Source organism: Benincasa hispida, chromosome 2 (genome assembly GCF_027475165.1).
Source record: "Benincasa hispida cultivar pf3 chromosome 2, pf3_genome.v1.1, whole genome shotgun sequence".
Taxonomy (NCBI): Eukaryota; Viridiplantae; Streptophyta; class Magnoliopsida; order Cucurbitales; family Cucurbitaceae; genus Benincasa; species Benincasa hispida.
Window position 1 is genome coordinate 19,539,900 of NC_143479.1, and position 13,136 is coordinate 19,553,035.

A 13,136-nucleotide genomic window follows, 5' to 3' on the forward strand; every position below is an offset into this window, starting at 1 on the left:
AGCAACATCAAGAAGAACCAGAGCAACCTCAAGTTCGAAGTCGACGACGACAATTAGCTCGACATCGACGATGTCCGCCTGGTGGGATATATTGATTTTTGTAATTATTTTTATATAAATGAGATATTTTAATTTACACTTTTTTATTTTTGTGAGATATTATTTTTTTAATTTGTTCTTTTTAGAGTTTAAATAAAAAAAATAATAATAACATATTTTTAGAAATTATTTTTATAAAATAGAATTTTTTTTTTTAAAAAAAACAAAGGTCGAATGTTGAAAATTCGATCTAGGTAGGTCGAATTTTTAACACTCGACATATTAGAATAATAACAATTTATAAAATAAAAAATTATTAAAAAAAAAAGGTAAAGGTTGAATGTTGGTCGAATTTTCAACCCTAGATCTATAAAGAAAAACAATATTTTTGTAAATAGTTTCAAAACTATAATATTTTTATAAATTGTTTTCAAAACTACTATATTATTTTAATTTTCCCTATTATATTTGGATATTTTTGCCAAAACTAATTTTTCTAAAATTGTATATTTGTATTTATGGAGGGCAAAAGAAAAAGGAAAAAAAAAAGGGAAAAGAGAGATAGAGATTGGTGTGCTTGAGCGAGCTGTGGGAAAGGAAGGAAGGGTTTTTTAGGTTCTCTCCTTCAACCGGTTCATCGCTCTCTCTCTCTCTCTCTCTCTCTCTCTCGGCGTCACAACAAGAGAGAGAAAACACACACATAAAAAACCAAAAACCTTCTTCACTTCTTCTTCGATAATCGAAATCCTATCCCCAATTCACCGCCCACTTCCGCTGATTCTTCTTCTTTTTCCCCTTTTCTTCTTGGTTCTGCGGCGGAGTTATCCTTCTTGAGCGATAGATCGAGTTATGCAGCAAGGTGATCAGTCGGTTCTGAGCTTGAGACCTGGTGGCGGTCGACCTAGACTCCTTGGTCCTCGCTTTGACCTTTCATCTTCATCTTCTTCTTCATCCTCTTCATCTTCTTTTTCTTTCGGTTCATTTTCCTCTGATCTCCCTACCCTGCGTCCCCATGCCGCTTCTTCCGCTTCCTTTTCTGTAAAGGTATGTGCCCACCTTGCTCTTTTATTGGATTCTATTTACCAACTCCCTTTTCTTTCATTTGGATCTTGGGCGTGTGACTTGTGATTGCAATTTGGGGTTGGGGATTTATTCGTGGTTTCTGGTTTAATTTCCTCTTCAATTGATCCATTGTTCGAAACTTTTTTTTTATTATTATTATTGTATAGAAGACGTGTAATTGTTGCGCATTTTTTGTTCTTATGAATTTTGTATGGGCGTCGGTTTAACTCCCATTGTTCAATTTTAATAGGCTGGAGATTCACGGTTTGAGGGTCGTGAGCGTGTTCGATATACCCGAGATCAGCTTTTGCAGCTTCGGGAGGTAAACATTATGTTCTCATTTATTTTGTTAGAATAAGATTATAGTCTCGGCGGGTGCTTGTGTCTACTTCCTCTTTGTGAATATCTCGTAAACTGAATTGTTAATCAAATAAAAGTTTTAAACTTCTGGTTGTTTCTTGGATAATTTGATTTGTATGCATTTTCTCTCATTACATCTGTTTTGTTCTTCTTTCTTTATCTGTCTCTTCTGGTTTCTAAATGAAGAAAAAGTACTGACAGCTGCTATCCAGTTTTGTGTATTTAAATATTTTCAATCTCACAGTTATCTGTACTGATACTCCATTCTATCAGTCTACCGTTTTGGATATTTTTATTGTTAACTTTCTCAGACACTGTGAATTTGTCGAGAATGGTGTGCTGTTCAATGTATGCCTGATTACTCTTGTTTCTTGAAGACTGTGGAAGTTCCAGATGATATACTAAAAATTAAACGGGATATTGAAGTGGAAATTTTTGGCGAGGAACAAAGTTGGAGTCGTGGAGAGAGCAATGTAAGTATGTTGTTTGTTTGGTTGATTGATTTTCTTAACCATCTGTTTCCCTTCTAATTTGTTAAGTGTGTTTATAAAGTGCAGGACTTTGATGTATTTCTTTTTGCGTGATTTCTTTAACATCTCTCTGTCCCTTTTTATAGCAACTCAATCAGTCTCAGAATCGCTATTCTGAGCCTGACAATCGTGACTGGCGTGGCCGTTCTGCCCAATTCTCTGCTTCTGGAGAGGAGAGGTCCAGGGAAACAAACCGAGACAGAGATTTTGGTGGGCATTTTGACTCTAGACTACAAGATGCGAATCACTTGAATCGTCAAGATTCTAACTCATCTTGGACCCGAACCACTTCTAACCAAGGGGTAATTTTTGTATTTCTTACTGCAGTTTTCATTAGTTTATATGGTTGATATGTGTATGCAGTGAGACAAAAACATTTTTGCTAACATTTATTTAGAACAAGAAAAAGATCTCAAACCTAATCCAAAATCAATTAGCATTGAAGACGTACACAGTTTGTCTCAGTAAATTTTATGATATACATATTGAAGTATGTAATTTATTCTGAGGTTTAAATCAATTTATCAACTGAGCTGAGTGAAAACCTTTTATAGGAACTGTTTATTTTCAGTTGAAGACATATTTTTAAGGAAATGATGTGCCATATGTAAAGCTGTTCTGCTGTTACAAAATCATTGACAAGATAAATATATGATGCAGACGAACAAAATATTTCTTTTAGTGGGGAAAAATGACTTATATGCAGGGCATTTTACTTTGGTCCCTTTTCACTCTACTTCATTTTTGTTTTTAAATTGCAGATCTAAAGGCCCTATATCTAATTAATTGACATCACTTTACTTATTTTAGGGAGGACCTCCTGCATTAATCAAAGCTGAGGTACCATGGTCAGCTAGGAGAGGAAACCTCTCTGATAAGGATCGTGTCTTGAAGACTGTAAAGGGGTAATACATATTAGTTACATCAGTTACTCATGATACTAATGTCTACACACAACTATCCTTGTATATTCTCTTTTTTACTTCCATTTATTATTTTGAATTGGATTTGAGTTATCTGGTAATTATCACCCTATCCCTTCACCCTCAGACATTCTAATCTATGCCATTACTTGTATTGAAGTCCTGGTCGATAGGATAAATTCTTAGTGCAAGTACATCAAGATTTATTCTAAACCCTAAAATGTTTAGAATGCCATGTCTGGAGCCTTCGTCCCTCAAGTCAGGTAAAGACTTCACATAGAATTTGAAAAGAGGATAGAAACCATAATGATGTAAAAACAGTGTATTACTGACACTGCAACTATACAAAGCAAATAAATTATTATTTTTTAATAAGAAACAACTTTTCATTGAATGTATGAAAAGAACTAAGATGCACAAGGATACAAACTCCAATGGGAGAAAAAAAAAACAAAACACCCAGCCAAACTAAAATTACAAAGCCCAAAAAAAAAAAAAAATACATGCTCTCCAAGATCAAAATGACCAACCAAACAAAGACCCCAGAAGATGAAAGAAGACAACTCCAAAAGGATAGCCACAGCCAGAATGAGCAAGGCATGAGAGCCAATCAATGGCGTCAAAAGATCCGCCACCAACAAGGAGGCTATCAAATGGAAACTCCGGCTAAAAAAATGTCGAGGCAGAAAAACAGCAAGTTGCCTGTAGAGAACTTTCAAAAAAGAATATATATATACACACACACGCACACGTGTGTGTGTGTGTATATTAGGCTTAGCCACATAGAAAGAAATCTTGGATTCTACACAAAATAGAAATAGGTCTTCCTTGCTGAAAAGAGAATGAAAGAAGGAAGGCAAAGTTGACTTAGGAGAACCGAAAATGGATCTATAACAATAGTTTAGGAAGTGGGATGGATTGGATTGGGTGGGGTGCCTCCAGACCAGAATGCTCTTCATCAATCATCAATCAAAGAACAAAAGACCACCTTTATAACCAATAAGCGGATATTCTGAATCAAAACAATATTCAATTTATAAACTAACAAAGGCATTTGAAACCTCATCTCCTTCATCCACTGCAACTTGAATTAAATTTGCATGCAATGGTCACATAACAATGAATGAGGCTTCTTGGAAACTTGAAACCCATATATAGGTCATCCTTTACATGCACTTGACCAACAAAATCAAGATATAGCCTTTTGGAAAGACCATCCACGGGAGCCAATGAATCAAAATAGCTCACCTCATTAAATGAAGAGATCCACATGAATACTTACCATGCACAAGCCCATTTATTTCAGAAATTAAACCTATAGAAGATGAAGGGTCCTCCGTAATAACCAAAATAGATGCATGCTCAATGTTTTAAAAGGCTAAATGCAGTCTTGAGGCTTCTCCTCTTGGAGAGGCAAAGTGTAAGTCTCAAGGCAGCATGAGCTGTAGGCCTCCAATAGTGAATTAAAAATACTTTACAAATCCTAAATTGGTGTGACAAAGTATTGCTAACCAAAAATTCTAAAAGGATATCTTTACCATCACTACTGTTATCATTAATAGGTTCATTCAATCAATGAAATGTTTCTTATCTAAAAAAATGACTCCTATTATTATAATAGGATAGGTTTATACTATAAATTTTTGCCTTCGATGATTTTAAAGTCACAGCGGTAAAAGTAGTCTTGGTGAAGAGTCGCGCCTATGGAAAATTTCCAAATTCTTATCCTTTTCATTAATACATGATGGTGAAGAGTTGCCTATGGGAAAATTTCTACACTCACAATCTCTTCTATCAATGATCACTGTTGTAATTTAGGATTCTAAAGGCAGTCTTCAATGTCGTTGTCATCATCATTTATAGGATATCATGCCCATCGTAGCTTTTTTTCTCTTTGCTTTTGTAAGCCTCAAGAGTGAGTACTGAGTGGTAATGGGATAAATTACTTAGTATTACGCTCAACAATGAGCTATTACACTTACAACCCTGGGCAGTCCATCGATATTGTGGCCACACTTGAGAGATATAGCTCTAAGCTTTAGCATGATCAAATGGAGGTGTATGCCTATTTTATAAGAGGCATAATCCCCGATAAACCAGAGTTGTGGCTCAAAGGTGATAGGTAACCTTTGAAGCGTTTGCTTCAAAACCTTGTTAGCTATTGATTATTGTGGTACTTACAATAGTATATCTTGATTATGCAGGATATTGAACAAGTTAACACCAGAAAAGTTTGATCTCCTTAAGGGTCAGCTAATTGACTCTGGAATCACCTCCGCCGATATTTTGAAGGTTATCTTCATCCACTCGCTTGATTCTAGTTGATGTTCCTTATTTCCCCAATCTCACTTTGCTTGCACTGCAGGATGTCATTTCACTCATTTTTGACAAGGCTGTTCTTGAGCCCACATTTTGCCCCATGTATGCTCAATTGTGTTCCGATCTGAATCAGAAGCTACCTCAATTTCCCTCTGATGAACCTGGTGGTAGGGAAGTTACTTTCAAACGAGTCCTCTTAAATATCTGTCAGGAGGCTTTTGAAGGTGCAGACAAGTTGAGGGAAGAGGTTAGGCAGATGACTGCCCCTGAACAAGAGAGTGAACGCAGAGATAAAGACAGACTTGTGAAACTTCGTACTCTTGGAAATATTCGATTAATTGGAGAGCTTCTGAAGCAAAAGATGGTGCCTGAGAAGATTGTCCACCACATTGTCCAGGTCTTTATTTGATGTCTATCAGCAATATATTGCTGATGTTTCACACTTCCATCAAATTTTGTAAAATGCTGCCTTTTCTGATATCTTGTGTTGTATCAGGAACTCCTAGGACCAGATAACAAAAACTGTCCGGCCGAAGAAAATGTCGAGGCCATCTGTCAATTCTTTAACACCATAGGTAAGCAGCTAGACGAGAACACTAAATCGCGTCGTATTAATGACATGTACTTTGGTCGATTGAAAGAACTGACCACACACACTCAGTTGGCCCCACGATTGAAGTTCATGGTTCGTGATGTTCTTGATTTGCGTGCTAACAATTGGGTTCCTAGGCGTGAAGAGGTAGACCCTTGTTCTCTCTCTTTTTTTTTTTGGTGGGTCAAATAAAATTTTGGATCTTTTGTTCCAACGCTTTCGTCCTCTCCTTCCTCCAGGTTAAAGCCAAAACTATAAATGAAATACATTCAGAGGCAGAAAAAAATCTGGGACTACGTCCAGGTGCTACTGTTAATATCAGAAATAGTCGCATTGTTCCTGGTTCTCCTGGGAACACTAGCCCTGGGGGTTTTCCTGTTAATCGACCTGGTTTTGGGGGTATGATGCCTGGCATGCCAGGAACCAGGAAGATGCCTGGTATGCCAGGAATGGATAACGACAATTGGGAGGTACCTAGGGCCCGGCCTGTACCAAGGGGGGCAGACGTATCTGGTATCCAGTCTGCTGGACGTGGCCAACCATTGGTTGGCAAAGCATCAACATTGAATGCAAGGCTACTGCCCCAGGGTACCAGTGGGCTCATTGGTAATAAGACTAGTGCTTTATTGCAGGGTCAGGGTGCGGGTGCAGGTGCAAGTGCAGGTGGATCTACTACTCGTCCTGTTAATTTTGGTCATGGATTGGAGCCCTCTGGTCAGGTTCATAAACCTATTACAACAGCAGCAATCCTTCCACCTGCCGAGAGACCACAGGTTCCAGCTGCATCTTTAATGAAAGATCTCAAAAAGAAAACTCACTCTCTTCTTGAGGAATATTTCAGTATCCGGATTTTGGATGAAGCTTTACAGTGCGTGGAAGAACTCATGTCACCACCTTACCACCCTGAGGTTGTAAAAGAAGCCATTTCCATGGCACTAGAGAAAAGCCCACCCTGTGTTGAAGCAGTTGTAAAGTTTTTAGACTATTTACTCTCCAAGAAGGTTTTTACAGCTAGCGACATTGAAACTGGATGTTTGCTATATGCTTCTATGCTCCACGATGCAGGCATTGATTTGCCGAAAGCACCCATCAATTTTGGTGAGATAATTGGGAAACTTGTTATATCCGGTGGTTTGGATTTTCAGGTGGTGAAAGAGGCCATTAAGAAGGTTCAAGATGACAGGTTCAGAACAGATATGTTTGAAGCTGTCTTGAAGACTATTAGTTCTAATGTTTCTGGGCAAGGTTTATTGAACTCGTTGACATCCGATATCGAGGACTGTCGAAGTCTAGCATATTAAGGTGAATCTTATTATATTTGCTTCAAGTTCTCTAGTTTCAGTCATCAGATGAAACTTCTCGCACTTAGTTTTGTTGTGGCGTGCTGCTCCATTTCGTTTGCCTTCGTCACGTGACAAACATGTATTTCATTATCTGATAAGGTGGCTACAAAGAACAGGTAATTTTAATTGAGTTGTATATTTTTTTCCGGAGTCTGTAGCATGTTTATTGAGAGTGGAAATCGAACCCCATATGCCATGGATTTTGCTCTCCCAAGCATGGCTAAATCACGTGGCTGAATAACTCAAAAGAGTGTTCCCTTTTAGGGATCCTGTTATTTTTATAATTTTTTTTCTTAAAAAATATGTTAAATCTCGTCATTTTTTATTTATTTGTTTCTATTTGGGACTTGTTTACTGTTAAATTGGGGCTAGTTTATGCATCAATTTTCTGTTTTTTACAGTTCGAGGAAATGATCCCTTTTGTGATCTCTTGTTGTATGCTCTTTGGATTTAAATGTTCTTTCGTATTAGATTGTGTAAAAGATTTCTAATTGCTTAGAACTTATTAAGCCTGTAAATACGACATCCAAGTTCTACTTTATTATTATTATTATTTCGTTATTTTATAACATTGATTGTACGTTTTCAAAATCTAAACCAAGCTTTGAAACTAAATAAGCTTTCTATATAGAAAAGTAGTGATCTTGTTTTTGGTATCCGACAAAGGATTTGTAAGAAAAATAAAATTGTGATTTAGTAATTGTGAGAAAACAAACCCAACCAGCCATTATCAAAATTAACTCAGTTGATTATATTGGTTAATTGCTTAGACCCAATCAAGATATCAGTATTACATTTATTTTTACAAAGCATGGTTTGCATTTTTAAAATTACCCTAATAAATCTCCCTTTTGTGTATCTCTATCGCGCAAGTTTGGCTAAAGTCGAACTAGACCAATTTTTAATTTTTTTTCCACTTGTATTCTAATCTAACATTAGCACAATTTTATTGGCCAATAATTTAAATATAAGATCGATATTCTATATTTAAATTTTAAATTTTATAAAAAAAATGTTTGCTGTTAGATTAATTTGATTTTGTATTTTTGGAATGTCATATTAGGATATAAATTTGATCGACTTTCTTTTGGAGATGCAAGCATGAATTCGATAGTTATCTGAAGTACATGTGATGCGATGATTGTATATTTACACATTTTCTTGCTAAATATGCACTTTATCATTTATTGGTTGACCAACTCGCATTAAGAACGAGAAGACTTTCTCAAGTGTACGTGACAATAAGTCTCATATTTAAAGATGATTGCTAAAAATTATTCTTTTGGTAATTTTTTTTTTCTGAATTAACAATAAAAAAATACTCATACAAATTAATTTCCTTGTAACTACTACTATGGCTTTTTTTTAAGGGGAAACTATTACTCCAACAGAAGACAAGACAAAAATTACAATATTTGTAAATTATATTGTTTTGGATTGACAAGGAAACACATGGGAAAATTTGTTAAAATAATAATTATGGAACATTTTTTTATTAAAAGAAAAGGGAAAAAAGCATAGTATTACTCTATTAACTTCTTATATTTACAATTTGACACTATTTTGTCGTATGCTACTTTATTTCATTAGTCTTGCACTATTTTAAAACTTTGTTGATGCAAATATTAAAGGGAGACTGATATATATATTGTTGAGTCGGGCATTGCACTTTTGTTAGTTAGCCCGATCCCAGGTTATCGAACCGAACATCTCCGAAGGATGGAACATCATGATGAAGAAAAAATTGACAATCGAAAGAACTCTTTCGACTCTAAAATTTTCAAGTGAGACGACTTAGCTGCAAAGAAGGAATTCATCATTTATCCACATGATGAGAAAATTTTTAGTACTATTGTAGTAGGGAAAATTTTCATTGATTACTTGCTATAAAAGTCTATTTAAGAATTATATAGGGTCAATCAAATAAATGAATAATAGATTAATAAATCATTTAATAACTTGTCAAATAATCAATTTGAAAAGTAGTTTTTTTTTTTTTTTTTTTTCACATCAATAGGTTAACTAGTATTTCCTCTCCAAATTAAGTTATAGGATTAAGTTAACTCAATTCCTTTGTTTAAAAATAAAAAAATAAAAAATAAAAAAATCAGACCCAACAAATTAATCATCAAATTTGACACCACAACACTTGCATCTCAAAAAATTTACCAATGCAATCATGAAAGTAGTTTATCCAATTACTTTTTCTAATTTTTAGAGAATCATAAAATTAGCTAATAAAACAACTCAATCTCCCAACCCCTGTAAATCTAAAGTTAGATATCAATTTGGTCATTGCTATGTTTACTTTTTCTAATTTAAATATATTTTGTCCAATATTCTTCTTTTAACTTGTTTGATTTGAAATTATGCTCGCATTAACGTGCTACATATACTCAAATTACGTTATTAGTATATTAAAATTAGGTTAAAATATCATTTTAGTTTCTATATTTTGATTTTGTTCAATTTTAGTTCTTGTATTTAAATCTAAATTTAGTCGCTAGTTTATTATTGGTTTTTCAAAAGATTTTTTAAATTATTTATTTGCATTTTCATTGTAAAATTTAGTCAAATATTCATATTTTTTGTTTTATTGCATGAAAATTGTTATTAAAGTCTAACTAACTTTGATAAAAATTAATCTTGAGAGACAAAATTTAAGATTCATTGAAAGCAAATGGACTAAAAACTTTATGAGTTCAAAAATATAAAGACCTAAATGAATTTTTTGAAAGTTCAAGGACTAAAAGTTTGGGGGATAAAAATGAAACACATTTAAAAATTTAAGAACAATAGTTGCACCCATTTTTATCACTCCATCAAGTGCCTAATTACAAGTTTACACATGAAAATTTTTCTTTTTAAAATTTTTAAAAAATATATTTTTCTTATACCTTTTATTCTCTTTTAGCGATGTATACAGCTAAATGCAACCTCATTTGCACCATTACACCCAAATATTACTCAAAATTAGATTATTTTTCAAATAAAGAAAAATGAACCAATTTATTTACAAATATAGCAAAATGTCAATATCTATCGATGATAGATCGTAATAGACTTCTATATGATAGATATTTATTGTGATTTATCATCTACTAATAAATGTCTATTATGGTCTATCGCGATTGATTATTCATATACAGTAACATTTTACTATATTTGAAAATATTTTTAGCAGTTTTACTTTATCATTAAAACAATTACCCAAAATAAACCTTTTAAAAGTTGAGCAACATAGATTTCTATTTTCATTTTTATTCTTTTTTTTTTTTTTTTTTTTTGTTAGTACCTTAAAGGACCAACAAAGAAACCTAAAATAAAATAAATTTATGACCCGAAAAAGACCAAAATTTGCAACTTGCAAGCCGCTATGAAACAAAACTTTCCCTAATTTGTATATAATTAATTAAAACGACTTCCACTTCCCAAAATTAAATAATAGTCAAATTCACACGGCCCTACTATGAAATATAAATTTTGGTTCAAATGTGAATGATTTTTCTTGCGAAATTGAAAACCAACCTAACGAAATTTCCAAGAACTAAGAAAATCTCAGATTTTCCGGGAAAATGTTCGCCAAAGGAAAATTCCCCCCATTTCAATATCTGAACCAATATAAATCTATGCTATTAAACACCAATTTACCTCAATTCTCTGATCCTCCAACTAGATTTGCCCTAAAGAAATGGTTGTAATTCACCGCTTCTTACTTCCGATTGCCCTAATTTCTCTTCTCTTGCTTTCTCAATCTCTCACAGCCATCTCCTCTGCTGATCAAGGCCATGATTCGAGTTCTTTCGCCGGGATACTCCGCCGGAATACGCTTCATTCACCGGAGCATCAGCAAGAGGATAAGGATTCCGGCTCCTCTTTGGCCGAGAAGATCACTATGAAAAGAGGGGTTCGATCCGGCGTCATTGCAGGTCATTCCACAAGATCGTCGTCCAGCAGAGTGTCGTCGTCCTTTAATTTTGGCTCTGTGATTTGTTATTTCCACATAGCGTCTGTTTTTGCGTTGTTGTTGTTGTGAATTTTTGATCCGTATATGCTCCATTGACCATTTATTTCTGTTCGATTCATTTAATTTTTGTCACATAAGGTTGAAGTTCGTTGGGATTAAATTGGGAAATAAATCAAAAGTATTCAATTGTCAATTGTAAACCATGGTCACCTTTACCTCCACCGAGAAGGTAATAAAAAAAATTGCAAATTGATTAATCCAATTGCGATTAAAGATTACCGTTACCATTATCCTTACTTTTTAAAGGAAAAATTATGATTTTAACACATTTAGTGTTACCGTTTCACCCTCAAAGGTAACCAGTAAACAAAATTCATAATTCTAAGTAAACGCAACGCAGTAAAAAAAACAAACAATCGATTAAGGCTCATTACAATTTATCCATCAATGAAATTTCATTACGATTACACCAATTTTCATTATGGTTTGATGAACCTGTCCTACGTTCCTATTGATGTTACTCATGAGTTTCTAATTAACCACAAGTTGACGTGCCGTCGGCCGCCATTGCCTCGATCTTTGTCGGAATTTTGAGAAAAACCTTCGATAAGACTTATTTTCCTTATAATTTGGAAGGTGAAATTCACCTATTTGATTTTGGGTTAAATTTTATTTTCCTTATAATTTGGCTTTGAAACTTAGGTTCAAGGTTTGAAAATTTTGAGGCATTGACCATCAAGCTAGACCATTTTGTTTTGTAGAAAATTGGTGAAGCTCGGTAAGTTGTTGGATGGTTATTCTTTGTGGAAAAATTAAGTTATTGATTTTGGATTTAATTCATGATCAGATTGGCTAATTAGTTTTGGAGTTTGTCCACCATAATTTTAGGTTGATTCAGATGTGCTAAAGAAATTCTAAGGAGATTTTGTTTTACGTGTTTTTTTTTTTACCAAGTTGAGGTAAGTAGTACTATTACCGGTGCCTTCGTGTCAAGCGGCCTAGATTAGATTTATAAAGTTAATTAATGGACCCTAGAAGCATGATCTGTCGTTGAGATATACTTATTGCATGACAGTTATGAGTATTATGAGCATGTTTGGATTTCTAATCAGTACTAAAAATTATATATGTGATGCATAATTAGACCAATAAGGTAGTTTACCATCTCGCCTTGATGCATGTTTTATTTCAGAGGACCGATGGGTCTAGTTTCATGTTTGATGGTGTACCTACGGGCCGCTAGACATGTGTGAATCGACAGGTTCACGTTCATGTTATTTTTCCATGTTTGACGGTGTGCCTACGGGCCGCTAGACATGCTTGAGTCAACAGGTTCACGTTCATTTTATTTTCCATGTTTGACGATGTATCTACGAGCCGCTAGACATGCATGAGTCGACAGGTTCACGTTCATGTTATTTTTCCATCTTTGACGGTGTGCCTACGGGCCACTAGACATGCGTGAATCGATAGGTTCACTTTTATGTTATCTTTTGTTTGATGGTGTGCCATCCGGCCACTAGATATGCGAGTCAAGGCAAGACAGTACGTCTTTTGGTTTCTTTTCATCACCTAAAATCGATGTAGTTGTTTGAGCCACGGGCCATCATTCTCTGCTCATGGATGCATAGCCTGATCCCGGTAATGGGATTACTTACTGAGTATTTTATACTCAACCTTTATCTTTATTTTTTTTTCAGGTAAGGGCAAGGATACTCGGACGACTGACAAGAGGAATCCGTGACATTGCCAAAGGAACTAGAATCGCTTCTACATTTGAACCTTTATGTTTTCTCACATTTTAATTTTATTATATTTATGATTTTTCTTTATTATTACTTCATGTTAAAGGGTACCCGGGTCGAACGATTTAAGATCTTAAGATAATGGCAGAATAGTTTCTTATACACTTAAGCAGTCCAAAATCATGTTATGTTATTTTATTTTATTTTATTTTTCCTCAATGTGAATATTTATGCATGCATGCAGTAACAATTCCCT

The 13,136-nt window shown here is 34.5% G+C and overlaps 1 protein-coding gene across 1 annotated transcript; it reads left to right on the forward strand.

Annotated features, from left to right (window-relative positions):
* Positions 1–576: 576 nt before the first annotated feature.
* LOC120070943 (eukaryotic translation initiation factor-like) lies at positions 577–7,737 on the forward strand. The gene is made up of 9 exons (XM_039022867.2): positions 577–1,083; positions 1,352–1,423; positions 1,839–1,934; positions 2,078–2,293; positions 2,802–2,896; positions 5,119–5,206; positions 5,280–5,630; positions 5,730–5,972; positions 6,065–7,737. The coding sequence occupies exons 1-9, from the start codon at positions 889–891 to the stop codon at positions 7,124–7,126; spliced, it is 2,418 nt and encodes an 805-aa protein (XP_038878795.1). The 5' UTR covers positions 577–888; the 3' UTR covers positions 7,127–7,737.
* Positions 7,738–13,136: the final 5,399 nt, after the last annotated feature.

Bases quoted from the DNA above. Each gene is read 5' to 3' on its own strand.
- LOC120070943 (XM_039022867.2), top strand. From the start codon at position 889: ATGCAGCAAGGTGATCAGTCGGTTCTGAGCTTGAGACCTGGTGGCGGT. The intron at 1,424-1,838 runs GTAAACATTATG...TGTTTCTTGAAG, and splicing joins AGCTTTTGCAGCTTCGGGAG to ACTGTGGAAGTTCCAGATGA. The intron at 5,207-5,279 runs GTTATCTTCATC...CTTGCACTGCAG, and splicing joins CCTCCGCCGATATTTTGAAG to GATGTCATTTCACTCATTTT.